At 39.4% G+C, this 27,999-nt stretch overlaps 4 protein-coding genes across 8 annotated transcripts; 2 read left to right on the top strand and 2 right to left on the bottom strand.

Annotated features, from left to right (window-relative positions):
* Window positions 1-57: 57 nt before the first annotated feature.
* On the bottom strand, window positions 58-6,704 carry ppp1r3da (protein phosphatase 1, regulatory subunit 3Da). Of its 4 annotated transcripts, XM_067591900.1 has the most exons (3): window positions 1,936-2,056; window positions 1,698-1,749; window positions 58-1,612 (listed from the first exon to the last, which is right to left on the bottom strand). In XM_067591900.1, the coding sequence occupies exon 3, from the start codon at window positions 1,582-1,584 to the stop codon at window positions 664-666; it is 921 nt and encodes a 306-aa protein (XP_067448001.1). In that variant the 5' UTR covers window positions 1,585-1,612; window positions 1,698-1,749; window positions 1,936-2,056; the 3' UTR covers window positions 58-663. The 4 variants fall into 4 exon arrangements, with proteins under 4 accessions (XP_067448001.1, XP_067448003.1, XP_067448002.1 ...); XM_067591902.1 differs by lacking the exons at window positions 1,698-1,749; window positions 1,936-2,056 and adding an exon at window positions 6,619-6,704; XM_067591901.1 differs by lacking the exons at window positions 1,698-1,749; window positions 1,936-2,056 and adding an exon at window positions 5,015-5,087.
* fam217ba (family with sequence similarity 217 member Ba) lies at window positions 2,365-6,284 on the top strand. The gene is made up of 5 exons (XM_067591893.1): window positions 2,365-2,454; window positions 2,607-2,937; window positions 3,048-3,147; window positions 3,303-3,367; window positions 3,474-6,284. Exons 2-5 carry the CDS (start codon window positions 2,831-2,833, stop codon window positions 4,915-4,917), a joined length of 1,716 nt encoding a protein of 571 aa, XP_067447994.1. The 5' UTR covers window positions 2,365-2,454; window positions 2,607-2,830; the 3' UTR covers window positions 4,918-6,284.
* On the bottom strand, window positions 6,158-10,739 carry ttll9 (tubulin tyrosine ligase-like family, member 9). Of its 2 annotated transcripts, none has more exons than XM_067591898.1 (14): window positions 10,601-10,739; window positions 10,124-10,170; window positions 9,945-10,037; window positions 9,781-9,859; window positions 9,453-9,638; window positions 9,237-9,305; window positions 9,013-9,103; window positions 8,845-8,885; window positions 8,654-8,741; window positions 8,312-8,370; window positions 7,999-8,195; window positions 7,407-7,520; window positions 6,960-7,084; window positions 6,158-6,787 (listed from the first exon to the last, which is right to left on the bottom strand). In XM_067591898.1, the coding sequence occupies exons 1-14, from the start codon at window positions 10,613-10,615 to the stop codon at window positions 6,717-6,719; spliced, it is 1,275 nt and encodes a 424-aa protein (XP_067447999.1). In that variant the 5' UTR covers window positions 10,616-10,739; the 3' UTR covers window positions 6,158-6,716. The 2 variants fall into 2 exon arrangements, with proteins under 2 accessions (XP_067447999.1, XP_067447998.1); XM_067591897.1 differs by having other exon boundaries at window positions 9,748-9,859.
* Window positions 10,740-18,905: 8,166 nt separating this feature from the next.
* Window positions 18,906-27,986, top strand: edn3b (endothelin 3b). The gene is made up of 4 exons (XM_067591903.1): window positions 18,906-19,387; window positions 19,520-19,733; window positions 22,630-22,788; window positions 24,141-27,986. Exons 1-4 carry the CDS (start codon window positions 19,264-19,266, stop codon window positions 24,193-24,195), a joined length of 552 nt encoding a protein of 183 aa, XP_067448004.1. The 5' UTR covers window positions 18,906-19,263; the 3' UTR covers window positions 24,196-27,986.
* The last annotated feature ends 13 nt before the right edge of the window (window positions 27,987-27,999 follow it).

Consider the following 27,999-nt stretch of genomic DNA (forward strand, 5'->3'; position numbering starts at 1 on the left):
GCTTCTGCTTTCAATAAGAACATTACTATTGCTACAAATGATAATAATCCAAACTGATATGTGTAATTGTGCTTTATTGTTAAACAAAATAAGCAGCGTATCAATTTCTTAATTAATAAAAGACATTGACATTGTATCTATTGCATGGTTTGGACATTTGGTTTGACAACATTTTACTAAAGTAAACTTCATAAAGAGTAAAATGATTCAGCAGACCAAACTCCTGCATTGCACAAAATTATTTTGTATGTCAAATTCCCAGCTGGAGGAAACAGTGAACCGAAGTGCATTCATTTCAGTTTCACTGTATATTTATGTAATGCTTAGTGGGTGTCATTTCCATTGGATGTCCCAACATTAAAGTGCAATTTTATGAAATAGCCAAAATGAAATGAAACAGTACAATTTTTAAAAAGAAAACACAGAATTAAAACAGTGGCACAAAAGCTGGCATCAGATTTAAGTGCACTAGTGTTTGTTATTTTCATTCTGGCTAAGTTTGTCCAGAGTTAACTGTATCCTGAGTCTAACTTGATTCAAAGAAATCCTCTGATAGCACAAAATGAACATTAGATGTTACAATGCAGGTATACATTTTAACTAGGTCTTGCTGACATCAGTCATAAAGTCCTCTAAATTGTTTTTCTGCCTTTAGTCAGCATCCTAAATGAAGTGCACCATGCTTTCCTCGCATTCTTTGGGCACAATGAACTTATAGTTATGGCAAACTAACTTATAATTCTTTCCTTCATTGTTGTCCCAGTATTCAGCCCCACAAACTTTGTATTGGATAGCAAACTCTAACACTGCTCCTGGCAGCAAAAAAGGAGGAACAGGCAGGTGGAAACGAAATGTATCATAACTGATTTGGCCCCCTTCTCCTTCCCGGGTCTTGGTGATGGTGGACACCCAAGAGGCCTTCGTTTCTGTGCTGCTCTTCCACTCTGTAAATGAATAGCGAGCTGTGATATCTTTCTTAAAGTCCAAATTGAGGACCTGGGTGATTCCAACGACACCCAGTTCAAAACAAAAGACTCTCTCCAGACACACTTTTTGCTCATGGAGACGATGCAGGAATTCTGGCTGGTCACCAGGTTGTTGGGCAAAAGCTGGCTTTAAGTATGGCAAGGATATCTCCATATGCCTTTTATCTGCCAACTCTGCACCCATCAACAATCTGAAGGTAACATGGTGTGGTACAAATGGATCCTCTCCAGATCTGAAATGCTTGATATCTTCCAGGTCGAGCCCTAAAGAGTCGACAAACCTTACACCAACATGTCTGCATTGCTTCTTCTTTTCTGTAGCGGGAGGCAGAGAGTGAGACCGTTGTCGGATTATGGGTTTAGGTGCAGGCTCACAAGAAAAACTGCGACGGAGCTCTTGTCTACTTGGCACAGAAGCTCTGGGTTTTGGAGGGCGGATTGGAATTGGCTTCTTTACTACATTAGGTTTGTCAGCTTGCAGCATTTCAGTCAGGTTGATAGTCCGGCAGGGCCTTGAGAAGCTACTGTGAGAGCTAGACATCTGCTCGGAGTCTGTAGAGGGGATCCTCTCCCGTCCAATAAACCACCCTCTGTCCATGCTCTGTGAGAACTGGTGCCCTGCTCACCTGTAAAGAAAGTTGTGAAACATAATTTATTAGCATTGTGTAACATTCCATCCCCAAAATGAACTCTAATCAAAAGCATACTGACCCAACTGTAACATCAGTGCGCCCCTTTAACCCAAAAAAAGCGTAATCTTTTGCTGCAAAGTTGAGAAGATCAACTATTTTGCTGTACATGTGATAACACAGAAACAGTCACAGCAGGAAAGAGATAGTGGGCGTGCACTCTGGGAGTACGTGCCAGACTGCATACAATCTGTCTCTCTCTGACAGTTACAACATTGCTAAATTGCATTTAATAAAATGAGACATTGACATCACCTCACCCTATAAAGATGTGAAGCGTTATTTAAAGATAAGCTGCAGGATGCTGCCTAAAAGCTTGATCCTCCATTTACAGTATTATAAAACTGCGCGTTTCCGTGCGTCATGGAGTCGCCGCTATTGGTGGCAATCATGTGACCTGATTTGTAACTGGTAAACCGGCTTCACAACTCTCTAGCACACATACATATCTGAAGGGTGCTCTCGGTGGGGATCAGCTAACATGCGCGCAGTTAGTAGGAAGCTACAAACAGACCAGAATGTCACTGACGTCGCATGGGAGATTGAGTAATTTAATATTAACTGTTACATTTGTATGCACTCATTCTAATGTATTTCCTCAAAAACAGGGCTCGCCGTTTCCCCGTTTGAATTCGTCATTGTTTAACAACAGCAATTGCATTCATCAGAGAGCGTCTGAATATTTCGTTTGAAAGAGCGACCGATATGCCTGTACTTCAAGTCCCATGATGCAACGCTGATGCTCAGATCGACGCAAGCGGCGAGCTAGTCAGCAGCAGGTAAACAAACCTGCAGAGACGGCGAACCAAACAAAGCGTATGCGCTGTTTGACCGTCTTGCATTTTTAATGGCGAGGAGGATGATAGTCGATAGACACGCACGTCTGCTGTCACCACTTCATTAAAATAATTGCTGTATTGTTGTTCCGCAGCGAGGCGAACCGACGACAAAACAGAAGGACGTGTTTACCGCGCAGAGGAGATCCGACTGTCGACATCAGCGCATGATGCATTGCAGCACTTTTGAGAAAATGGGTGTTTTTAGCCTCATTCTCAGAATAGATTATCAGATCCGAGATGTCGGTTGGGTTCTTTAGCTATAGGGTCATTTAATTTTTCTGGATTCAAAAGAATATCCCCTCTATCGACCTGCAACATGGGTCCCATCATGCAGGAACGCACAGCATCCACGACACTGAAACGCGTCGTCTCCAAAGAGAAGATTCGGGTAAAAAATACTGAAAATAGCGGACCAGCAACCAGGTAGGCCTCATTTTACATTGACACATTTTTAGCCAAATTTAAACTGGTCATGTTTTGCCTCAAACATATGTTAAAGGCGAGCCTTACAAGCCACTATCATGTTTCCACAGTTCAAAGAAAGGTAACAAGATGAAAAAAGGTGCGGGGCAATTGAAAAACGGTCTCCCAGGACCAGGTCAGGATAAGGACACAGTGGCAACAGTGCAGAGGGTGAGTAATTGGCATCCTGGTAAATAAAAGAAAGATAATGTTTCAAAATTATTGTTCTTTGAGAGGAGGGGGAGATAGTGTTGCAGTGTTACTCCATAAAACTCAGAGACTCAAACAAATCAAACAATCACACTTTTTTTGTTTTTGTTTTTCAGGGTGCACAGTCAAAAGGTGTCAGGGTCAAATCTGGCACTAAATGGAATAAAAGCAAACTTTCCAGGTATGTGTAGAGCAGGGTTTGCATTCTTACTGGATGCTTTGCTTTGGGTACTGTAAATCCCTAAATCCCCAACAGCTTTTCCTTACACTCGTCTGTCTCTTTACAGCCCTGAAGAAGAGGGAGATTTGAGACCTCAACTCCGAAAACACTCATCTGTGAACAGGAAAGAGGAAAATCAACGAATGTCACAATGCAGCAGTGAGCTACAGCCAAATCGTGGGGGGATGGGGAAAAATCGGCGAGCCCTCTCCTTGCCTCTCTCCCCAATATCAGGGCTACGACACATGCCAACACACCCCCTAACACACTCCCCAGCCCCCACTCCAGAGACACTACCCCAGCACTACAACCAGAAGGATGATGACACTGACAGTGCCAGTGATCTGTCAGACTCTGAGAGGCTGCCTGTGCTGCCCTCCCCCTGCACCCCCTGCACCCCTCCTCACCTCAACCTCCGGGCTGAGGTCATCAACACTGACGACTTTCCCCCGGACTTCCCAGGACCCCGTGGGAATCTGGGTGATGAAGAAGAGAGTGAGAAGCCTAGCTACAGTTACCCAGACTTTCTGCCTCCTCCCTTCAACAGCTGGAGCCTGAGGCAGCTGGCAGTGTTTCTTCACACAGAGGGCCGTGGTGCCCCTCGGCCCAAGCCTGTAGGGCCCTTAGAGAAGTACCTGGAGAGGCTGCTGCAGCTGGAGTGGCTCCAAATCCAAACAGTGCAAGCAGAGAGCAGCCGCCCGCCTGGGACCCGTCCAAGACCGCAGAGCTTCCCCTCTGCAACTACTGCTCACCCACCCAGGCCTCACACAGCTCCACCATCCCGACTCAACTCCCCTAAAGGGCTGCGGCACAGCCAGCGAGCCTTCCCATTTACACCTGTCAACAATCCCCCATCACCTGCCTCTGCCCAGCACCAGCCCTCCCGCTTTCCAGTTTGCCCTCACTGTCACATCCGCTATCCACTGTGCAATGGAAGCTGCTCTGCCTACGCCTACCAGCGTCATTCACGGCTAAGCCCGCTGCTTGAGCGCAGAGCCCGACCCGGTGCACCAGCTAAGAGGAGCAGCAGTGAGACCCGAGCAACGTCCACAGAAGGTAGGAGCCCAGGAGGACAAGGCGGCGGTGGGGGTGGGGGTGGGGGTGGGGGAGGAGCCCAGACCCCAGTCAGCCCCTCAGCAGGAAGGAGTCATCTCAGGCACATGCAGGCTGCAGGCAATTCACGTAAGCAACCCCAGGAATTTGGAACAAACCCAAGCAGTAGAGGTCAGGTGAGGAAAAGCCGCGTCAGAGCCAACTCTGAGACAGATGTTAAAAAGGAGCCCAGTGGCGTTAAAGCAGCTGGTGCGGAGAAACGTGTTTTTGCTGCTAGTAAGAGAGAGGTCATCACCTCAAAGAGAGTAGAGAAGGAGTGGCAGAGGACAGAAGCAGGAAGTCAGGCTTCTAAATCTGCCATGAAAAGAGCTGCTAAAGAGCCGCAGTCTCTCTCCAAAGCACCACTTAATAATAAGCAGAATGGCAAAACAAAAAATGTGCACTTTGTTGCAAAGTAACCCCTATAGACCTGTAGTGCTTTACTCAGTGGTTACTTGGTACAGGAGCTTGAACTTATGCTTGCTTTCTGTGTAATACTAACATGTTATAGGCTACCTGTTGTGCAGCAGTCTAAATCAGCCAGCGGTCTGCAGCCTTCAAAAGGTCAACACTAACCAGTTGAGCAGCTAGAATAGAGATATAACAGCAATGACTTCAAAGTGTAGTATAACACGTAAATAGAGCAGAATTATACACACTATATGTCATTCAAAATGTACAGTAACTATACAATAATGTTTGACTCTGAACACTTCTAGGATTCAAAAAACATAGCTTTTATGTAAACTGAAACCTGTTGCACTGCACAGTCATCTCTCAGTATGCTACTAATGTTGAAATAGGCATAAAATAAGGATCTACAATACCTTTCAGTATCAGTAATCCATAGTGAAGTTTAACATTCATCATTACATTTTAGTCATCGAATATGACCATAGCCATTACTAGTGGAGTTTTTAATGTTGGAATGTATTTGTTCTCATTGCTTTTACTTTACTTGATGTTGCTTTGTTTCTTTTTTTTTTTGGTGCCTCATGTTTTATGTTCAGTTATAGCATCTTTAGCTGACAAGGAGGCGCAATAAATGGCGGTATACTGCAGTAATGTATTTTGTTTCGGATGTACTTTGCAATGGTTTAAAATTCTTGGTTACAAGGGCTTTTCATGTTTGAACAGCTTGAATTGTAGTCTATGATAATATACTGTATTTTGCATAGAGCTGAGCTCTTTCTATCATTGAAGACAGTGTAATGTTTGCTACGAATGTAAATGCATATTTTTCCAAATTTTATATACCATAGTTATATTTATGAAAAGTGTTGTGGTTGACTTGTATTTATCATTGTCATTATTATGTTTACATTGTCATGCACAAAAAAGAAATATGTAGTAAAAGAGCAGAATGTAAGCTTATATCTACTGTGCTGTACCATTGGTCAGTCCTGTGATCCAGTAGAACTTCAAAACATAGCTGTTAGGCTGTAACATGGGTAATGTTATACATATCACCTCCATTTTCCACCGCATACTTGAAGTCTTTAGAACACTGTGTTTACATTAGTGTCTTATCTGTCTCTTGTGATTTACCATGTGCATTTGATTCATGGGAACTTTACATCAACGTAAATGATGTGATATACATCCAGATTGCACCTCTTTACTTAATATTCATGTAAAGTATCAAAGCCATAGGTAGGGTTCCAGGAGATGTGATGTTATTATAAATGTACATTATGTTGACAAGCACGCAGAAAGATTGTGTATGTATTTTCTCAATGTTGAATGCAAGTATTTGTAAGGCATAGAAATAAATGTTTTGCACTCCGGTGGCATTGGTCTATTTACCATTCTTAGGAACACATAAAACAATGCACAATTCGCAACTGTCTTTACTACTGAATACACTGCTAAAGCACAAACATAAACAGTTATGCTCATTTGGTCACTAAATGCTAATTACTGCATTCATAAGAAAAACAATTCATAGTACAGTAGTATATGTATTTGAACTGCAATTTTAAGTATTACAAGGTTTGTTGTAGTTAGAAAATGTTTTACTTTAATGTGCATATTAAGACTTGGGTGCTTAGAATCTGATCAGATCATCACTGAGAAGTCATTTCATATGAAGTATTTCTATTTCTGTTATTTGTGTTCACCTGAGCCGGTCTACTCCCGGACACACAGATGCCACCATGACAACAGAGTCTTCCATACTAAGTATTATAGTGGCAGGACATCAAAATGACAAGTATGGTTAAATCCTCTTCTGGCCTGGAAATGGTTTTAGCAGCTGGCGAAGCTGCTTTTCCCTGTCATTCACACACCCTGCAACAAAGAACAGGTGTATATTTGCAGTATTTAGAAATAATAGAACAATAAAGGGTTTTTCACATGTCCAAATGATCAAATACCAAGGTTTTATTTGCATGAATAAGAGTGCCTTACTTAAATGTTTTTAAGATCCTTCTCAGAAAGTTTGCATTAGCAGTTTGGTTACCTAAGTGTGTGTTTGCAGTGAAACATGAACTGCCAAATGTTTCTAGGTTGACGTCCTCTCTATACACAGGCCCATCCTTCCACATGAGATCATAGCCACCCACCCGTTTCTCCTTGCCAGACAACCTAATGAGACAAACCACAGTTAACTAGAACACAGCTCCAGCATCCATCCTCTGTTGTACTGTATTCACCTTGCAAGTTGTTGCTGTGGCACAGTCTGTTTCACTGTTTTTTTTTAAAGATGCTTCTTACCACCCATGTTCTTCACTTTCAAATATGCCATAGCCAGGCTCAAAAGATTATACTTCCAAATATTTATAGATTCATGAATCTCAATAAAGCATGTGATGTCTATAACGAATGGAGAGACAGAAAGCTCTCGCACCTCGTTCCCTCATGACATAAAAGAAAATCACATGCTGACTCTGGAAAAAGAGGCTTTTACCTTCCCTCCATATCAACAACATTCAAAGTGTCTTCCAGCAGTCTGCACTTCATCTCGTAATCCTCTTGACTACTGGGTGTGTGTGACGGAGAGGCATTCACCTCAATTAACCACCTGCAAGAGATGGAGGGTGATGACATTCACCAAACATTTATTTAGCCTTTTGAAGCAACATCAGACCAATCCATGAGGAATAGCAAACAGTTCAAAGGACTGTTAGAAAAGCACATACGAGTGAATGAATGTGATAATATTTGCATTAGAGAAAGGCACTGTCATTAGTGTGTGTGTTAATATTTACAGCAGAATTATGGCGTACCTGACAGTTTTTCAGATACGCTATGCAGATTTATGAAGTTATTCATACTACGGTTATTTGTGGAGGCAACACCAGCAGATTTACTGCTTTGTTTTAAACATCAAGGTAGGCAAGTCAAACATGTCGAAATGCAGGCCATGTCTGCTTGCTTTTCTGTGCTTATACTGTGAGCACACATGCATTAATTAGTGCATATTTGCAAGTGAGTATGTGTAGGTGATGATACACTGTGTTGGTATGTGTACAGTGTATGTGTACTGTAGGAGCACTTACGGTTTGAGGTTCTGATCCAGAAGAATGTCGTACCCATAGAGCTCAAAGCAGTGTTTGTCATTTATAATGACCTTTTGTACACTCTGTAGACTGCGGACGAAGATGTTATCCATCTCTTTAAACAGGGTCTCAACCATCTCTCTACCGTGCTTTGCAGTCAGATACCTTCGAAGCTGCTGTATCTGCCATTTACATCCCTATGTAGAGGTGGATAAAAGGTATAAAGGATTGGTTAAAGGGGAGAAATTTTAGTAACGCTGACATAAATATAACATGATCTATAACTATCCTTTGTAGTTTCTGAATTACACACCTTTTCGGGATCATAGTCAGGGGCTGTTTTTTGAACAGCTACATTGGTGAGGTGCATATCTGAAAAGAAGCACTAAGGAGAATTTGGGGACTTGAATGACGTAATCACGCCTTCCACGGGGATGTGGATGAAAGCGACACAATTAGGAACAATAGCCTGAGAAATTGGGTCAAACCAGGCTATTTAAAACTGACTTTGCTTGAATATTTCATTAGACAAAGGCTCAACTTGTTAAGGAATGACTGGCACATTGATACTAAAAACTCAGGACCAGATTATCACATAAACATATCAACATTCAAATGAATGGTGATAAAATGCTACTATGCCAAAAAAGGATACACTTGTCATCAATACTGCTAAGGGAGAAGCGGGTGCTTGAGAAGCGGGCAAAGCCATCTCGATACAGCCATGCCGTCAAGGGAACATACTGAAACACAAAAACGCACACATGCACACACACTGATTCACAGATTCTGCAAAATTTACACTTTGTATTAAAAAAACTGTCATTTATAAAGTTCATTACATACTGATGTGACCAGCACATACACCCTCAGATCAAATTTCCTGCCTGTTGGGAGAAAAAGCATATAAAGTATAAAGGATCGTAAAGTTTCTATTCGCTAACTTATGCTCCTGTTTCCATGATTTCTTAAAATGGGATTTGCAGTAAGTGCATTGTTGAGTCAATGCATTACCATTAATTAGGTAAGGGTTCTCTATATAGCGCTGAGCCACATAGCTTTCCACTTGAGCTGCATCCTTCTGTTCCTCTGAGCGAGTGCCATCCTGTGTAAGCACAATTTTATCAATCTGAATATGTGGGTGTGTACAGTATGTAGTATGTCTGTGTTTGTCCTTATTTATTGTTATTAGTAATTTCATTTACACCAAAATATTTGATGATATCAGTACACATTACCTTCTTCCAATCCATGATGTCTTTCAGTTTCCTGAACAGGAAGATGCCTTTCCCTTGAGATTTTGCTACCTTTATAAACATACCAGTAAATTTTCATTCATTTCAATTTGGGGTCATTTGGATACCAGCCCGAGTTAAACATAACATAATAGTCGGCCTCGCTTTATAAAGTCACATTATTGCACTGTATTACATCTGTGGTCAACTTTAGCTTACCGGCTTCATGATCCAGGTGCTGCCAGGGCTTCTTTTAAACTCCTCTACAAAGAGATGATACTCGCTGGGTAGTGCAAAGGTGCAGGGGAAAAAATCACATTTAGATGCCTCCATACGGCCAACATCTCTCTCAAGATTTTTCCGGTATCTTTTAAGGTTTTTCACCATGAGGTTTTTGCGAGTCAGCTGAAACATACAACATAGAAACACAGGAAAAAGTACTTTTGAATTGAGTGATGTGGTTATTAATGATGAAATCTACAGTTTATAGCATGCTAGACGAATGCTGCCTCACCTCATAATGGTTACGAAAGTGATTTATCCTTACATGTTCCTCCATGTACGAATGGTCAAAATTCTCCCTGAGCCAGCCCACATCACACCAGTTGAAGTCCCATTCTCCATCACTGTGAGAAAAAGAATAGATACCAGATGCAAACCACAAATACGATAGAGAAGCTGATGTGACAATGACAACACAACCCTACTCACTCTTTGACTTCAACCCAGCCTGGTCTTTGGCGCAGGACGTCCTGTATAGTGTTGAGTAGGCCACATTTGTAATGCACACAACTTTTTCCTTCCCTGAGGAAACATTGTAACATAATCAATGTAAGGAGTACTTGTGACCATCTTAAAAGCACTTATAACCAACTTAAGACACCACTCACCGCTCCTCAGTTTTGCTATAGTCATATGAACCTTTGTATCCAGATGTCTGCAAAGATAAAGAAAGCAAACCAAGATTTAATTCCAAAATGCTACTGAGCAAGAAGTTAGCTAACACTTAAATGCTACAAACTACAGATGAATTAGCAACTCCTCTGGTTTGCTAATTACTAGCTAAGATTACTACTTAATATAGCCCCAGTTTGGGCTTTTCATGTATTTTTTATTATTATATGACAGGCACAAATTGAGGCTAATCCTAGTCCTAGTATGTAATTTGCTAATTATTCCAACCAGGTATACTAGTTGGTAGAGATGAATAAAACCAGGTATAGAGGCCTACTTTTCCAACTGATACTCATGAGGTAGAACTTTGCTAACGCGAGCTAAGCTAGTTAACACTATATCACATCTATTATCAGTGCTTATTGTAAAGCCTTCAAACAAAATTTAACTGAAACACAGTGTTGTCCACTTACCTTATATTTTGACATGGGTGCGTACAGAATATAATTATGGTAACGTTAGTTACTGTAACTATATATATATATATTTTTTTAAAGTGTACCGCTAGTTAGCAGCAGCCTGCAGAGTTAACAAGGCATCTGCAACGCTTCTTAGCAGTGTTTGGCAACAGCTGTTGTCATGGTAACCACACCATCAAGTGACAAAGGAAGATTGTCCTGGCGTTCTTTCCGTAAAACAACTTAACCATTATAAATGCGATAAGAAAATATTATTAACATTAAAAAACACAAATGTATATTGACCTGAATATGGATTAAAACATTTGCTGTTCCGTGACACATTAAAGCCGACATTATCCCCATAAAATAGCTTATTATGACCTAATGTTGTACGTCAGTTTAAAAAGCGAAGTTTATTCTTATAAACCACCTTTCAAGAGCAGTCACAAGCAATCGAAGTTACAAGTTACAGTCATTATTCGTGCTTCTGTTTTTATTTTCAAGAGAATGGGGAAGGCTGCAAATTAAATACAGACACAGTACATAATCGAGAAAAGTCCATTATTATTAAAAAAAATCATATCAACATGTCAGTTTTAGAAGAATAGCTGGAACCCTGTGTGGTTTTCAAACAGCCCCAACTGAGGACAATTATTGGGTCAGTTTGTCTTTTGCTTTGCAGGTTTGCTCAGTGTGAATGGGTGAATGAGATGCAAATTGTAAAGCCCTTTGGATAAAAACACTACATAAATGCAGTCATTGACCATTTATTTAACATTCATAAATTATATCGCCATTTTAAAACAACAGTTATTCTAGTTCAACTGTTTTTAATCCATCAGATTTGAGTTAACATTATTACAGTATTAGCAAACTGCATAATTGATAAACTGCTGGCCATATGAATGTATTACATCTTCACACATCATAGCAAAAACATCTCATGTCATCAACCCTCAACTTTGCTGTAAAATCGCCACTTGGCGGCGCCAAACCCTCATCTAACAGTAGATTGGTGCCTCATTATAACCTATTGCAGGTCAACTTCACTCATTCCAATTTTTTCTCAAACACTGATAGGCTATTATATCTTTCTCTCAGTGTTAAATATGCATTTCTTAATGAAAGCAATTAACATATCTACTTATCTACTAATATGTATTATCTTTGTTTCATCTGTGTTTTTGACATGTGGATGGAACTTAAATAGGCTTAAAGCCCAAATAAAACCAACATTTGTTTCAACTTTTCAAATTTAAAGAAGATAAAAGAACTGCAACTGCAATCCTTCCAGGATTTGTTGTCCACTTCCTAGCTGGTATTTGTCTGTTATTATACTGTATGCTTTATTTCCGCTGGCCTACGACTTAACCATAGATATAGAACTTATTATGGTAATTGTGAAATCAACACAAATAACAATATTAATTAATATTGTTCCTCAGGCTATTTTTTAAGTATTCACAGCCAAATGTGATCCACCAATAAGAGAATATACACTATTTGCATATTTAGAGTAAAGACAACACCAATGGCCATGTTGCAAACATTGAATTTTTCTTTATGGTTTTAAGTTGACAAAACATGCCTCAGGGACAAATGGCACAGTGACTACACCCAATGATTTACGATGATTGGAAGATTATGAAAGACAACAGTCTGGAGTGGAGAGAGTTGGGTCATATACAAACTTTGACCCCTTGCTGCGAAGTTTGAGAAACACCCTGTGTGGCTCAATGAGAAAACACACTGCCCTGCATATTCACCCTCTCACACATCATCAGCTGATACTTAATGGATAGCATACATGTATCTGTTTAGTTTCTTTGGTGACAGAATCTTGCCTTGTTTCAGGAGGCTTTACTTTCCCTTCAAAATTAGCTGGCACATGTATCGTTGATCCTTTGGTTGTTGTTTATGTGATAAAATCCTGGTGGTTTTGGGGTACAGGGTATGGGATACTTTGCTATTCTCTATTTCTGACTGCTATAGCATAATATAATAATGCCTGAATCTTATACCCAGTTCTGAAAAAACATTTACATTTATTGTCTTAAACATCTTGTTGTCAATACTGTAAAAGGAGCTTATACCTGAGTCAGATTCCTGTGAAAAGCTAAATAAATGGGCACCATCTCCTATAATGATTGCTGTGCCTTTTTCTTTCTCAGCCACCCACCACTAACCAAACAATCAACCACACTTTAGACCCTGACATAAATAATCAGAACAGGCAAGAATTAAGAGGGCTTTAAAATGAATTTTGATCTATGGTTTGGTCAGGCACTCAAGTGCCCACAGTAGTAAAGAACATAGGCCAGACGTCTCAGCAGTGCATAATATAATAGCTCCAGCTAAGCCAAAACCAGTCTCAAAACCTCCTCTAGTATGCTGATAAGCTTTAGTGTCAAGTGTTTTTTTTTTTTAATGCAATTTCATTGAAATTACAGCTATTACAAAACATAAAATGTGGCTGGAAGAACTTATTTTCCGCTAAGTGCTGACATATAGGAATTTCCAGCTATAGCAAAGAAGAAGAAGAACAGACAAAAAGTCAAGTGAAATGTGGCAGTGTCATATTTTATATCCAAAACAGCTGGCTCTAAGATGGCATCAGTTTTCTTTTAAACTTCATCAACATCATCTGCTTGGGCCTCAGGCAAGAAAACTGTACACTTTTCTTTTATCACGTTTGCTGCATAGGAGATGTACATGTGTGTTAATGTAATATCCAAAAAACGTCACTAAAACTTCCCATCTCCTCAAGATCAGCTGTACATGTCATATCTAATCTATCCAATCTATTAAAAATAATTGATAACTGGCAACAACAAAAAAATCCAAATAGATTTTTAAAAATTAATTTAAACATCATGGACACAAATCAGCTCAATGAAAAAGCAATTTAGAAATTGGATGACATCTGAAGGTGCAAAGGAACTTTCGGCCTGTGTTTAAAGATCATATGAAAATCTAAGCCAAAAGTTTTAATTTCTCAGCTGCTCACAGTTACTCAGATATTTCTCATTATGCAGAAAGAACATTTGAGCCAACCACAAACATCCTTGTTATTCAGCACAATATATTCAATTCACTGCATAATATTTACATAAATTGCTGTGTCTTTCAAAATCAGTTAGTCTTTTGCCAGAAGTTTCCAAATTAATCACCAGCGCAGCATTACAAATCTGATTTTCAACTTGCGCTTTGTGTTTCATGGTAGATGACAGTTTAACTTAGTTTTTCAGTCCATGTCTTACAAAATCCTGCCTCTGCAAAACTGTATTTCTTAATCAGTTAAACCAAATGTGCCAAATGGATCAAAGTTTTTTATTTTGAGGGAGATTTCCTCAATTTGTGTCTGTGCAACAGTTTTTGGTTTGGCAGTCTCCCCTCCAGAGAATTTCTATCAGTCTCATAGTAGCTCTACCTATTACACTAAATCATTTATGGCTAACCACTCATGTTTTTGTCCTTATGCAACATGAAAAAAACAATGCCATGATCACCAGTGTTTTGGAATGGAAACTGTTTTTTCAGGATCAACCCATGGGTTTGTCTCTTTCAAACATGTAGCCAGTGTTTTCTATGGATCTGAGGTGGAATTCCAACTTTATTGTCCAATTTAGATTGTCATTTCAAATCTACGTTTATCTCTGAAAGACCCCCTTTTACTGGCTTACTTTGACAATGCTGATTATACCACGGTGTGGGTTTTGCATAAATCTCAATACCTCCACTCACTGTGAAGCATCCCGCGGGTCATACAATTTCCAGTGGGTGATAGTCATCAGTCCTGGTAAACCATATGCTCCTCAACAGCAACCACAAAGCAGGAAATCTGTGGGATCCAGGGGCATCAGCTGTTACTCATAAGGGAGGCATCTTGCTGACTTTAGGGCGATAATCCCCTCCTTGGAATGATGTTCTGTTTGATGGAAAGTTCAGCTCGGCCATAGATCTTTCTGCAGAGTTGTACATTGTTCAAGCCCTTCTCCACATGCAGAGGAAACACCTCCAGTATGCCACTTATTTTGAACAAGGAAGAAAAGGCAAGTAAGTGTAAAGCTTTGAAGCATGAAGAGGGTAAAAGGGGCAATGGGACTGAGTCCATATATGCGCTGTGCCATCTGTACACTCTAATGTGCCCAGGAAGTCGTGTAACTTGAGGTCAGACCTGCTATTGTGACATGCTGCAATGCGCAACCTTCTCCATGTACTTAACTACAAAGAATATTCCATTAATGCTGTCAGGGTTTACAGTGTAATGTTGACGATGAACTGTGAGGAAGAGATCACATCTAAATAGATCTGTCCCACTGATACAGAGAGTAATACATTTCAATTTGGTCTTTAAGATGGCAGGACAGGAATGAAGAGCAGGTAGTGTGGCTTTTGTCTATATTGAAAAAGGTTTTCAGGTATCACTGGGCTCAACATCACATCCACTTCCTTTTTGAACTTGATTTTTTCGCCGTTGTTTGATGCATAGAACCATTGTACACCGCAGTTCATCAGATTCATTTCAACAGGCTTACATATCTGTGGCCTCTGAGATGTTAATGCCACCTGTTTATTGTTTCGCTGCTCCCTACCTCAGTAGCTCCACAGCACTCCAGGGATAATGAGTCTGCAAATCCCCTGGCTTTGCACACCCAAAATGTTTTCTAATAAAACATAAGAGGAGGCCAAGAAAAACAGGACAAAGTGGCAGCTGGAATCCTTCTGAAATGTATTACATTCCCGTATGTCTCACAGTTAAGCCTGGAGTCCATTGCAGTGAGTTTCCCTTTGCTGACTAGATCAAGGACAACTATAATCAGCACTTCACAAACAGATGTTGGCAGGCGGAAAGTGAGCATACAGTATGTTATGATGTGAAACCACATGCCTGACTACTTGAGGTAATGCAAGGGGAAAAATAGGATGAAAAAAAATAATCTGATATGCAGCAAATGGGCAATAAAGAAGAAATAAACAACAACAAGACATTTCATTTTGAGAAACCTTGGTAGGTCCAGGATGGATTTTAATTATTGCAGTCCCAATAAACAGTACTGTGGAACAAACAAATTTGTGAGGCAAACCATTTAAGTACTGGGCATTAATCTTAAAAATGTGCTGTATACTGCTACGAGAATGAAGTGAAAATGATCTAATGAGGCCTTTTATTAGGTTTCACCCCCTTAATCCATTTTTATTGCCTTGATCAACCATGCCAAACCAAGGAGATTTTGTAACATTTGGCTGCCTATATAGTAAATAACCACCCATGATCATAGAAAAGTTACACTGTACGTCAGGTTGTAAGAAGTCTGTCACAGAAAAACCCAAAATGATACCTTGAAAACATGCATACATCATGTGACTGCTAAACCACACACAGTCAACTTTTTGATAGCATTCTGTCTCCACATCTCTGGTCAGGAGAAAGAAAACAGAATATGGTCTTCATTTATCTGGAATTCTTTCTGTTTCCCAGCTTGGGGAATGTGCCAGAGAATTGGGGTATGGCACAAACCCCTAGCCTTGGGGAATTTGGGAAGGAACCAGAGGGCAGTCATGAGTCAGACAGATTTAGGTTTAGTGGATGCCTCTGTAGGAAAGTACAACTCCAGGACATTTACTGTATATGAGCCAGAGAATGAGAAGTTAAACTGTATGAGAGACTTTGGATCATCATTATATACCATGCATTATATATTTGTATCATTTAAATGTGTTTTATGTTTTATATGTTTAAATACGCCAATTTCTCTGTGCAGGTGTGAGTGTGTCTACATCAAGCTCAGCAGAAAATAATTAATCTTCATATTTAAACAGATTTTTTTTCCCCTATAGCTATTAGTTAATTTTTGAACAAATATTTCAACAAGTGATGGAGACACAGTAACATGTTTCCTCTTGTGTTCCAGTCCTTTATAGCGGTGTTGTGTTTGATAGTAATGTTCAGCACAGGAGGCAACACAAAGTGAGAGGAAATTGGGGTTGGAGGCTCAGAGAGGTAGGTTTGTTTTTACAATAGTGATCTGAGTAGAGCTGCAGGTAAACTCTCATTAAATCTTCTGCTGGCCTTTTTTTTTTATTTTTTACCCCTATCCGCACTCAACATCTTAGTAAAATTCCCAAAGCTGTTCCCATTTAGTGTACATCTGTGTGTTGTACATGAACACAGCACTTCAGAAACAGACGCATACACCCTAACATTCCACAGTTTGATTAACAAACAGAAAGACTCAATTAAATTGAGCTGAATACAATTAAACAATTTTTTTTAGCAAGACTCAAAATGAATTTGACCAGTAATTTGCTCGCCCCCACTGTAATTTGAACATTTAACTTTAAAAGAATCGTCAGTGTTCAACAACCCTCCCATTGCCAGGAGCAGAGCAGGGTGTGTTCCTTACTGAAATCTGATTGGTATTTTATATCTGGTTGCTAATAAATCTATGAATGCCTGACATTTACGACTTCGACCCATACATTCTTCTGGTGGTGCTCTGCCTGGCCTTAACTGCAGCCATAATTAGTTTGTGCTTGTTTCGTGAGCTTTTTACCTGCAGTCTGGTCTTCAGTAAAAGAAACACATGCCCAAGTTGACTGAAGTCAGGTGATTGACTTGGCCAGTCAACAACATTCCACTGTTTGGTCCTATAAAACACTTTGGTTGCTTTGGCTGCACGTTCAGGGTCATTGTCCTGCCGCATGACCTCCGCCTCCTCCGTGTCTGACATATGAGGTGGTATGCCTTAAATCATGAGCTGTTCTTTTTTCCCCCCATACTTTCCATCATACTGGAACAGATTGATCTTTGTCTCATCAGACTATAACATTTGGCTTCAAAACTCTGCAAGTGCAAACAGTAACCAATCCTTACCAGAAGTTCTTGTGTTTAAACCTCAGAGGATTGTTCTTAATCCTAAATTTAAGCACTGCACATTCTGTCATGCACTATGGTGGTCTGCCAGGTCAGTCGCAATTGTTGAGCTCATAAGTGTGTTCTTACTTCTTAATAGTGCACTGAAGAATTGAATGCGACACATTTAATATTTTGCCTGTTTGATAAATTCAGATTTTTCAGCCTCATGATAGCCAGCTTTACAGGCCGGGCTTTGATCCTCATGTTGAGATACAATAACAGAATCCAAACCCTCAGATTCACCTGCAGAACTTTTGCTAACTCCTTTGTGCAAGATGTCATGCAGGGAAACACATGTGCCCAAGAAGCATTTGCACAATCATTCATACAATTACATCTGGGTCTACTATATATGAAAAGAGAGAGAGAGAGAGAACTATGTACACGTCTATCTCCCCTGAGTCTGTTCCCCCGTCTAGAACACCTCAAAATGCAGATGTAGATTTGCAGAGACTACAGCTACACATATCCACACAGATTAATTGTAGTCATTAGTCTCTGAGAAAATGTTTAGACAAGAGCTATTTACTATCAAAACAGGCCCACCATCCACCGAGAGAACAATAATAAACTATAGAGATTTCTGCCATATCAACTCATTTTTTTGTTTGTTTGCTTGTTTTATGACACCTTTTCAAACAGAAACAACATAGTAAGACCATACATATCTCCTCAGTTACAGTATATCAACAATGAGCACAATTACTATAACAAAACATACCAACTCAAATCATTAACTGTAATTGCTTGCAATTTGTCTGACCTGAAAAAATGAAAACAGCAGCTACAGATATATTCATGTGAACTCCAGCGCTTAGCCTATAGTTCTATCTAAAAACAAAGTCATACTACACAAGGACTACGGAGGGGGAACATACTCCTGGGTGGCAGTAGCACCATGTGTAGATGGCCTTGAGGTGGGTTTGTCTAGATCAGTTGGATTATACATTTCAAAACAGAAGCCTGAAAGTTAGCATGTTAAGCAAAAAGCTTTGTTATTGAACTTGAGAGGCAGCACTTCATCTTAACCTTAAGTCAGGCTGTGATCAGTTCCAGACTGACTTTTATATAAAACAGGAGTGTGAAGTCAAGGTTACAGGTGAGTGCCTAATCCAGTTTTCCACCCTATTTGAGTGTCTGGGCTGATGATATTGTTACTTGTTCTTGTGTGAGTTTGTCTGGGGTTTTAATTCAAAGGTTTCTGTTTTGAAAGCATGTTATGATAAATGGAAGTATTTGATAACAATGTTAAGTAATGATGTAAGGGCCCGTGCTGGGCAGTGTTGCTCAATGAAATCTTTTACTATCTTAAAACAAGACAACTATTATATTTTTCATGTCATGCATCAACAGGAACACAGAGTAGTTCATGCCAGTACACACACACACTGCATTTGACAGAAGGGGTGTGAGGGGAGGTGTGGGCGTGTACCCAAGCCTCTCTAAAGCCCTTTATCTTTGATTTGGGCTTTTAGAAGGAGAAGTGACTTTGCAGAGCATCGTTGCTCTCTTTCTCTTAAAGATCACTTTGCTGCGGTTCGGAGAGCAATTTGTTTTAAGAAAACCGCAGTTTCCTCTCACTTCACTGTGCAAGTCACAGGTAGGATTTATGACATGAAGCCATAAATATGAAAGGAACTGTGCGACAAACATCCTCTGAACCGTTATTTAACGTCTGGACCATATGAGATGAGCTTCACATGGACATCTACAAAGAAGTTAATGGATTTTCACTCCATGCTGGTGGGGGATTAATATGACAAGTGCGCTGCATTCTCATCAGGCTATGATTCATTTGGGAATATCTGACATGGCAAGGATTTTATCCATCCACGCGAGTATCATGCTTGTCAAAGTACTGGCATTAATTCTCTTACAAGGTACGTTTCAGGTTTGCAAGCTGCAACCAACTTTCACATCAATCTGTTTGTTCCCCATTATTTATTCACACATTTGGTTATTTATTTTCTTACTTAGCTTCTATTTCTATCATGTTTCTTGTGCAATATAAGGTGTCTTGACGTCCGATGCCTCAGTCATATCCGAGGTCAAACCTGGAGGTATCCCAGACACCAGCAGGGTGTTTGGCCCCGGGGGACCGGCGGATTTACTGTCTGAGGCAACGGAGGCAAAGTCCAGATCTAAGCGCTGCACCTGCTATTCTTACAAGGATAAAGAGTGCGTGTACTACTGCCATTTGGACATCATCTGGATCAACACTCCTGAGTAAGACGTGCTTTGTTAAATACTGTAAAATATCTACAATTCTCCAAGTATCTAGCAGGATTTGCTGCGCAGGCCTCGGCTTGTACAATATTTTCCCCTTTGTCAGTTGGGATAAAGACTTGCAATTAAGTCCATTTTAAACGCAGATTATACGGGACTCATGCACTAAAGCCAATACATTGTTGCAAGTCACGCCCAGAGTAACTGCCTCCCGAGGCGCCAGACGCAGTCATGGTTCAAGTGATGGCAAGCCCAAGAGAAACAAACTCACCCTGCAAGGTCAAAGAGAGAGAGAGGGAGGTTATCACTGCAAAAGTCAATGTGCTTTTTCTCTCTTTTACACCCCCTTCTCATCCTCTGTCCTCTGTTACTCTCCCTTGCCATCCCCTTAATGGCCTACATGAGTCATAATCTGTATTATTTAATTAGCCTGCAAGTTAATGATGGTCACTGTCCATGTTGTATTTCAAGTTAAAGATCAAAATTAAATTAAGAATCAGCTGTATCTGTGTATGAGTAATAGCTTAATGACTGCACCATGATAAGAAAGATGATAGGATTATTAATTAGGTTTCATATATTCATTTGAATTTGTGTCATGAAATGCACCAGACACTTAAAATAGAAACAAATGTTTGGTCTAATCAGAAATAATCAATAATATCAATCTAATAATAATAATAATAATGATGCTCTTGCTAAGCGCTCACAACTGTGGGGCAAATGTACATCTTCACTGAGACTTGATCAGTGAACGTGATAATAGATGAAGCTACTTTGACTCCCCTGTCTTGAACTGACAAATTCTCAGAGGCCCTGAAGCAGCTGAAATACCATTAATCTGCAGTGTTGAGGTTGTGAAGCTAAATGGACGGAGATCAGAGAGAAATCTGTCAAGCAAAGTTAACAGTCGACATGGGGCTGTTGAGTTATAGGCCAGTTCATCATTTTCTTAAAGGTGGGCCTGACCAAACTATAATGCTCTATTCATTACTCACTAGAGCTGGATTTATTCAAAGGGAGTTTACAGTTCACTGAAATTGCACCATAACATGTTATTGTGGTATTGTGGTGTGTGTTTTTTTTGTAGCCTTTGAGTCTCCTCTTAAACAAAAGCAAATCACTTAATAGAAATGACTTAAATTGCTCACAATTTAGATTAATTAACTTGCCCTTTAGGTAGAGGTAGAACTGGCCTGTGGCATAAACATCTTATGCTTTCATGTATGGACAAATACTGAGGAAGGCAACATAATGAAGGTACTTTTTATTGCTAAAGGTGTTAATTTGGTCAATGTGGTTGGTTCTGGGACCACCAGCACAGTCAGATTCGGATCGCCACAGAGGTACAATGACTCGACTTTGGCAGCTAAGTTGGCTCTGAAGGTGATGATGAACTATGAAGAGTGAACGTTACTAGCTGGCATAATTACAGTAAACAGTAGTTTTTCACAGTTTCCACTTACACAAAGTGTGTTCAACATGTGGCCCAGCATACCACAGATTAGTAGCAATACTTTAAAGTATAGTTTTCAACACCTTTGTTGTTCCAACACCTTCTTGTTTTGAGGAATGGTGCTTTGTTCTTCTACCTCCTAACCTCATATTAAAAACCTTGGCAAGACAGTAGGAAAGCATTCTTTCTTCCTCTGCCTCCTTGTGCCAGGACTGCTGTTGGCTGTTTCAGGTAAACAGTGCACTTTATTACTGCTTAGCAAGTTGGGACAAATTGACATAGTTTAAAGACTGAGTGGTATCGTGGTGGTGATATCGACATATACCGCAACATTCATTTTAAACAATGGATGTGTTTTTGAATATGTTTTGGGAGCACTACACTATGATTGAAGATAAACTCACATAAAGGGATTTCACAGAATCTCAGTATAGAAAGTAAACAAGAAGGAGCCACTTCTTTCCTATACTGAAGGACCCCAAATGTTCTGAAGGACTGTGGTTGAAAGTAGCTTCCAAGTGTACATTGCGTGCATGTATGGCCCCTTCTTCTGTTGTGACTTCTCCCCTAGAGTACAATTATGATGATATTGCTTTTAGTCAGCTTTCCATATTGTGTATGAGGTATGTTTCAGCAGAAAGTCCTGACAGCTGACATCAGTATTTCCAGAATGAACTCTGACCCAAAGCAGCCACTTCAGGGTGAACAGGTTTAAGGTTAAAAGGCCTTTTTTCTCAGGGGTCAATCGGGTTTACAGTTGTAAACGGTCAGGCAGTAGGATCAGGTTTAACAAGAAACAGTGGAATCAGCAGGCAGGACACCAGCAGTGCAGTCTGACATAATCTGACAAATCTATGGGGTGAGCTCATAGCCATCAGTGTAGTTGAGACCTTCCCCTCAAGCTGTGTGCAAATGGTATATGTGGTATACGAAAATTGGTCATGGAAGAGATTCTCCTTCCTGTTTGCTCCTTAAGACCTTATAGCTCCTAAAGCCACAAACACATTTGTGTTTTTGATAAAAATCCATCACAGCTGGTCAAAAACATGCGTGACAGATTAACAGATGCATGGAATGAGAAAATGGAGAGAAGTGATGCCAACCTGACACTCCACATACAACAGTGGTATCCAGATGGGAGGATTAGGGTTCGAACTGTCAAGTATACAGTGATGGACTCTCTGATCTGAGTCTCTTTGTAAATTTGATCTATGGAAGTTATATTTCAATTTTACTGTTCACTTTCATGGATCTTTCTGGCCGTCTTTGTTTTTCCATTGAACATTCCCAATGGTCACTTAACTAAAAACAAATGCTCATGTGCAAAACATTTAATCTGCAACTGATCATAAAACACAAGGCAGATTCAGTGAAAACTTTTCTGTTTTTTAACAATTATACACCTGAAATAAATGGCCTCTGTTTATTTAAATTTCTTAGACGCACGGTGCCCTATGGAATGTCGAGCTACAGAGGACCTCAGCGAATCAGACGTGCTGTTGGTGGACAATCACCTGAACGTGAGGGGGCAAAGGCTCGTCGCTGCATGTGTGCTCTGCTTGACGCAGACCCTGAGTGCCATGATTTTTGTCTGTCAAGGTCAGTCTTGTTCTTTCTGTAAAAATGATACTGGGTCCTTCTAAATCTCTGCTCTCATTAAGTATCAACACATCAACACATCAAGCCAATTATTAAGTGAAGCGTCTTGACTGGAGCTGATAAACAGGCCGCTAACAGTGAGCACACATCAAGCACGGCCAGTTTTGGATTTCTCTGTTAATTTGGGGTCTCTGAGTGTCAAACAACAGATCTTATATTCTGTTTGTTTACTGTTATAAATACATATAGACTAATATTTTAGTTTATATTTTACTAAATTGTACACTTGTAGCTGTCATGGAAAACCATTAGTTGCAAAAAAAAGAAAATTTAATTATCATCATTAACTAAGGGTATAAAATTGAGTTGTAATGAGATGTGAGTCAGTTGTCTCTTCCATGTTCCGCTCAAGGACATAGTCAGACTGTAAACAAAAAAAATATCTGACGTTTTTCAACATGTTGCTTACTGGTTACATCATGGTTCAAAATTCAGCATATAGCATCATTGTGTCTGCATGCTGTCACCAAAGATGAAGACAAACTGCTTTTGCCGTGTAAAGTCTTACTTGCTTGAAAACAGAAAACTTAAGAACTCTTTATGCTGTGTCATTATTTTCAGACAAACAATATGTGCACAGACTCTTGAAAAGAGGCACGCTAATGAACAAATGAGTCTTATTTCATATGTTTTTGACAAGGCCATGGGGGCAAAGAAAGCCAGGACAAACACCTTAAAATATTGTTTTAAAAAAAATCAAATCAACCTAAATGTAATTAAAAACTAAATCTAAAAAATTTGGAAGATTTCTATGTATTCAGTATTTCTATTTTTTCTACTTTATAATTGTCATAGAAACTCGTTATTGAGAAGCAATGTGCAGTAGTCATATTTCAATGTTCAGAAGGGTACTCTACACACTTCTATTTATTTATCAAGAGGACTTGTAGTCGGCAAATGAAAACAGTTGTTTGATCTTTTTTTTTTCTGTGGCTCTGGGAGGAGCTGTCCAAAGTCTGAAAAAAGGACCTTGATGATGTCATCAGGGTTATCTCGACTTGGGTTTGGAGACTACAATTTTTAACAGCAAGCCTTCATTACAAACTGAGGCATGGAGTTTGAACGACATGGGTGTTCATCAGGCAGGGAGGGTCTAACAAATACGGGACATGCAGAATCCAGCGTTTTTGGAACTTAACCCATACTAGGCACTAAAAAGTCAGGATATCTCAGCCTCTCCTGCTGTGATTTTGACCATTCTTTTTTTATTATCTGTATGATTTGATGCAATACTAAATCACTGGATTACCCATTCAATATTACTTATTTAATATGTAATGTTCTCTTCAAAGCCCCCCGCAGACTGTACCAGTCAGGAGTCTTCACAGAGTCCCCGGCCCTGGATGACAGTTTGACTCCTCTCCATCTTCTCCTCTTCTCCTCGGGGGAATGGACCCTTCACTTTCTGTTTGGCGCACTTGCTTCCACAGGTACGCTCACATTCAAGGAAAGAACTTTGGAGTTTGACACTGCCGACATTCCTTTGCATCATAACTCTTGGAGCAAGTTCCATCAAGCCGAGCGGTTTCAAGACCTCTTCAGCAAATTTGATACAGATCGCTGGAGGCGATCCCCCTTTTCGTTCCCTCCCGAGAGCCGCATGAGGATTAATTTCACCATAATATTATAGCCAGTGACCTTGCTTCTATCAAGCTTGATCAGACAAAGCCTTTGTATTCATACCTGGTAACAGAGTGTTGTGGACTACACTTGACTTGTCTTTCAAAACAATGAGATAAGCTATATCAATATATAAAGGACAACAAAGACATTTCTGCGAAAATGTTGGAGAGCAGAAAGCAGCATGAGGAGCCATGGACAGTAGGAGAAAGGCATGATATTGTGATATCATGTCTTACAATATCGAAACACGCAAACCAAAAAAATGAGGCAATCTTATGACTACCTGTGTTTTCAGGTGTATTATTGAGCTTTGGTTAACGAGACTATTTACAGTCAATCTGGCTTTCACACCACGACAGCTTGACATTTTGTTCATATCAGTTCTTTCAGCAGTAATATATCATTTTTGCTCTTTGCAGCTGAACTATCAGTCATATTTGTTGTGCTTTTACCTCACTACCACTGACTAGCATTGACTCTGTACATACGGTATGACAGCTTTAACTGGAGCAAACTTTAAATTGAACCACCACACATTGTTAGGTCTAACCCAAATTAGTCCATCTCAAAGAGAACTGAGGGAAAATTAAAATTAATAGCTTGGAGCTAGCGGTTAAATGTTAAAGAATAAGTCTGGTGATCTTCTATATGTTTCCAACCATCAACAACATGAAAATATCTTTTGGTGCCCAGACCATATGAGCTTAAAAGGCACTAGACAATAATAACCAGGATGGCCGCATGACAGATCATGATGTACAGTTCAACAAATTCAAAAAGAGAACATTTCAGAACATTTAATTTACATGGAAGAAATATCCTGTTATAATGGACACAGTGTTCTCTGTCTCGGCAGCCAAGCCTCTCCTATAAATCTCACTAGAACAAAAATCTCCATATCAAAAAGCCAACTCAACATATCATATCATAAACATAACAGTGAATTGATCCTACTAACGGTATTGTCTGTGTAGTCAAAGCATTATGCTATTTCCTCCATTGTTGTCCAAAAACTACTAAAAACATATAAATGAGCACAGTCAGTCCCACGTTCATCATTCTACTGCCATAAATTATCACAAGTGCACCAAATGTAAGCACTATTTACTTATATTTGAGTTGACTTTTAAAATCTCATTTTTACAGATTTACATTTTCATTAGAAATGAATGGACTTGGGGCTGAGTGCCACGGACGGGGTAGACGGATGTTGGAAAGTATTGAGAGACCTGGTTTAGGTCTTGTCATTGGATTTATTAACAATAAGAAAAGTACAGAATAACGCCAGCCTTATCCTTTAAGCGAGAGCTCGTATGCAAAATACATACTGATTTGATGGGGAGCCGCATTTTAGCAGATCACAGCTCCTCAGTCAAGATGGTCCGCTTTATTCCGTCAATCTTTGGGCTTAAGAAAAAAATGTAAAGCACTATATTGCCCAAGGCCTAAACAGGCTTTGGTTCAAGTGTGTCAAATTCCATGAAGCTATGCCACTAATAGAGTTAAACATGATAAAGTAACATGCAGTGCTTCACCACAGTCGAGTGGTTATGTTCCTTGCTTCTGGGGCTACATGTGCCCACCCACTGCCCAATAATTGAATCCTTTTAGTTTCTCTCTCCTGTGCCTTCGCTACTCTGTTTCCCTGTCCAGTTTTTCAAATTGTTCCTTGGACTGATGCTGAGCAAACAATATTTACTTATTTATCCTATAAAAAATGTTTGCACCTTGTATGATTTTCCACTAATAGCAGAAATAGTTCTCCTGGCGTATATTACAGACAAGCTTTTGTGTTCTATCCCTTTTTTTGTTCACTGTTCACCAAATCCTGTGGTCTACTCTAGAAAACAGAGAAGCACAACAGTAAGTGGTATTTGTTAGTGCCTGCTGGTTTGTGGTCCATGTGGTTAATCTACAGTGAGAGCTTTTCCATGAAAAGGGAGTTTAATGTGAGGAGGCATTTCAAGACAACACACTCTAAGTTTGGTACTGGGATTACATTTTCTTCAATATTTATAATAATTTGCCCAATTTTTTGTCAATAATATGTCATCACTTGTTGAAAAGCATTCATTGTTGCTAAACCGTTTAATAAAAGCACCGCCAAGAGAATCCTAGCTAGTTATTGTTGCCTTTTTGTGCATGCTACAGCTTGGATCACAAAGTGGACATCTAAAATGTATTTCCATTCTGTCAATTTCAGTGCCATTATGTGCCTTCATACTAAAGTAACTCGGTCATTCTGGTCCAAGCAAATCTAAACTTACCCCTGATAGGTTCCTTTGCGGCTCTGTAGATGGTGAATTGATCAACATTACAAATGACTTTCCAAAGACTGTATAATGGACCACGTTGTACACCAGATATGTATTGGTTTAATTGTTTTTGTTTAAAGGTATTATTACTTTAAATAACATGGAAAGAATATTAATGCAGTAGATTCAGTACAATATGTGGCATGAGTGTGTGTGTGTCTGTGTTTGTGTTTGTGTTTGCGTGTGTGTGTGTGAGAGAGAGAGAAAGAGGATAGAATGAAAAGAACCTGTAACTTTATCAAACATGCTGAACATGAATATAAAATTAGAATAAATCCTGTGGATAAAGGCTATTTTTTTATATAAGTGAGTAACATTAGAGAACTTCTGGTGTATTCATGGGATTGTTAAAGCATCCAGCGACAAGGCTCTTCTCCAAGAACTCAAATATGGCAATGATGATCATGATCATGATCATGGTACATGGGACACATGAAAAAAATATGGTTACAAATTACCTTTCAGAAACGGTTGCCTCCTCACTTTGTATGTTTGCATGTATAATATGTATGTATGAATTTATGTACATTTAAAAAATATAATATTTCTATCTTGAAATTGTATCTTAATATTCCAGGTTCTGTGACATCCAGAGACAAATTAATACATTAACACAAATAACAAAGGGGAAAAGACATGGAGGGCAGAATTCTCCAAGTGTATGGAAAAACATTTTGTAAAACTCTGATTGCTCAAAATTAACCATTAGTATTTATATTTTGTTAATGGTCACTTTCCTGCCAGTACCCAGCTAGTAATGGTGAATTTTCACAGTTGCTATGCACTATGATAGATTCTATTTTGAAGAGAAATTAGTTTTCTCCCTTTAACTTGCAATTTAATGTGTTCTACTGGAACCTGTTTTTGTTGTTACCACTGACTTTTTTTTTTTTTTTTTTTAATGTCATGTAATCTTCACTAAAAAAGTTGTGACTTTATTGACTTCTGCAAACGATGTATTGGGGCGCATCAACTAGAGTCACTAATGTGTTTTTTTTTCTGTTTTTCACCACTAACTATCAGTGGTGAAGACTTTTTTAATGTTATTTGTCACTCTCTGTATTTATACTATGTTCTTTACATAGATAGCATGCACATATTTATTCTTTCATGTTTTGTAGATTATATTTGACTGCAATTTACAGCCCTCTGGTGTAAAGTAATTTCAGCCAGAATAAATACAGCGTAAATAAGTACCCAGACCGAGTAAAAT

This window comes from Thunnus thynnus, chromosome 6, assembly GCF_963924715.1.
Source record: "Thunnus thynnus chromosome 6, fThuThy2.1, whole genome shotgun sequence".
Taxonomy (NCBI): domain Eukaryota; kingdom Metazoa; phylum Chordata; class Actinopteri; order Scombriformes; family Scombridae; genus Thunnus; species Thunnus thynnus.

What these genes read in the sequence shown, in the direction of transcription:
- edn3b (XM_067591903.1), top strand. Translation starts at nt 19,264, where the DNA reads ATGACAAGTGCGCTGCATTCTCATCAGGCTATGATTCATTTGGGAATA. An exon ending in ATCTGGATCAACACTCCTGA is followed by an intron (nt 19,734 to 22,629) that starts GTAAGACGTGCT and finishes TAAATTTCTTAG; the next exon opens with ACGCACGGTGCCCTATGGAA. An exon ending in CATGATTTTTGTCTGTCAAG is followed by an intron (nt 22,789 to 24,140) that starts GTCAGTCTTGTT and finishes TTCTCTTCAAAG; the next exon opens with CCCCCCGCAGACTGTACCAG.
- ppp1r3da (XM_067591902.1), bottom strand. Translation starts at nt 1,584, where the DNA reads ATGGACAGAGGGTGGTTTATTGGACGGGAGAGGATCCCCTCTACAGAC.
- fam217ba (XM_067591893.1), top strand. Translation starts at nt 2,831, where the DNA reads ATGGGTCCCATCATGCAGGAACGCACAGCATCCACGACACTGAAACGC. An exon ending in AATAGCGGACCAGCAACCAG is followed by an intron (nt 2,938 to 3,047) that starts GTAGGCCTCATT and finishes ATGTTTCCACAG; the next exon opens with TTCAAAGAAAGGTAACAAGA. An exon ending in CAGTGGCAACAGTGCAGAGG is followed by an intron (nt 3,148 to 3,302) that starts GTGAGTAATTGG and finishes TTTGTTTTTCAG; the next exon opens with GGTGCACAGTCAAAAGGTGT.
- ttll9 (XM_067591897.1), bottom strand. An exon ending in TAGCAGTATTGATGACAAGT is followed by an intron (nt 8,371 to 8,653) that starts GTATCCTTTTTT and finishes GCTTCTTTTCAG; the next exon opens with ATATGCACCTCACCAATGTA. An exon ending in GTTGTTGATATGGAGGGAAG is followed by an intron (nt 7,085 to 7,406) that starts GTAAAAGCCTCT and finishes TTGTCTCATTAG; the next exon opens with GTTGTCTGGCAAGGAGAAAC.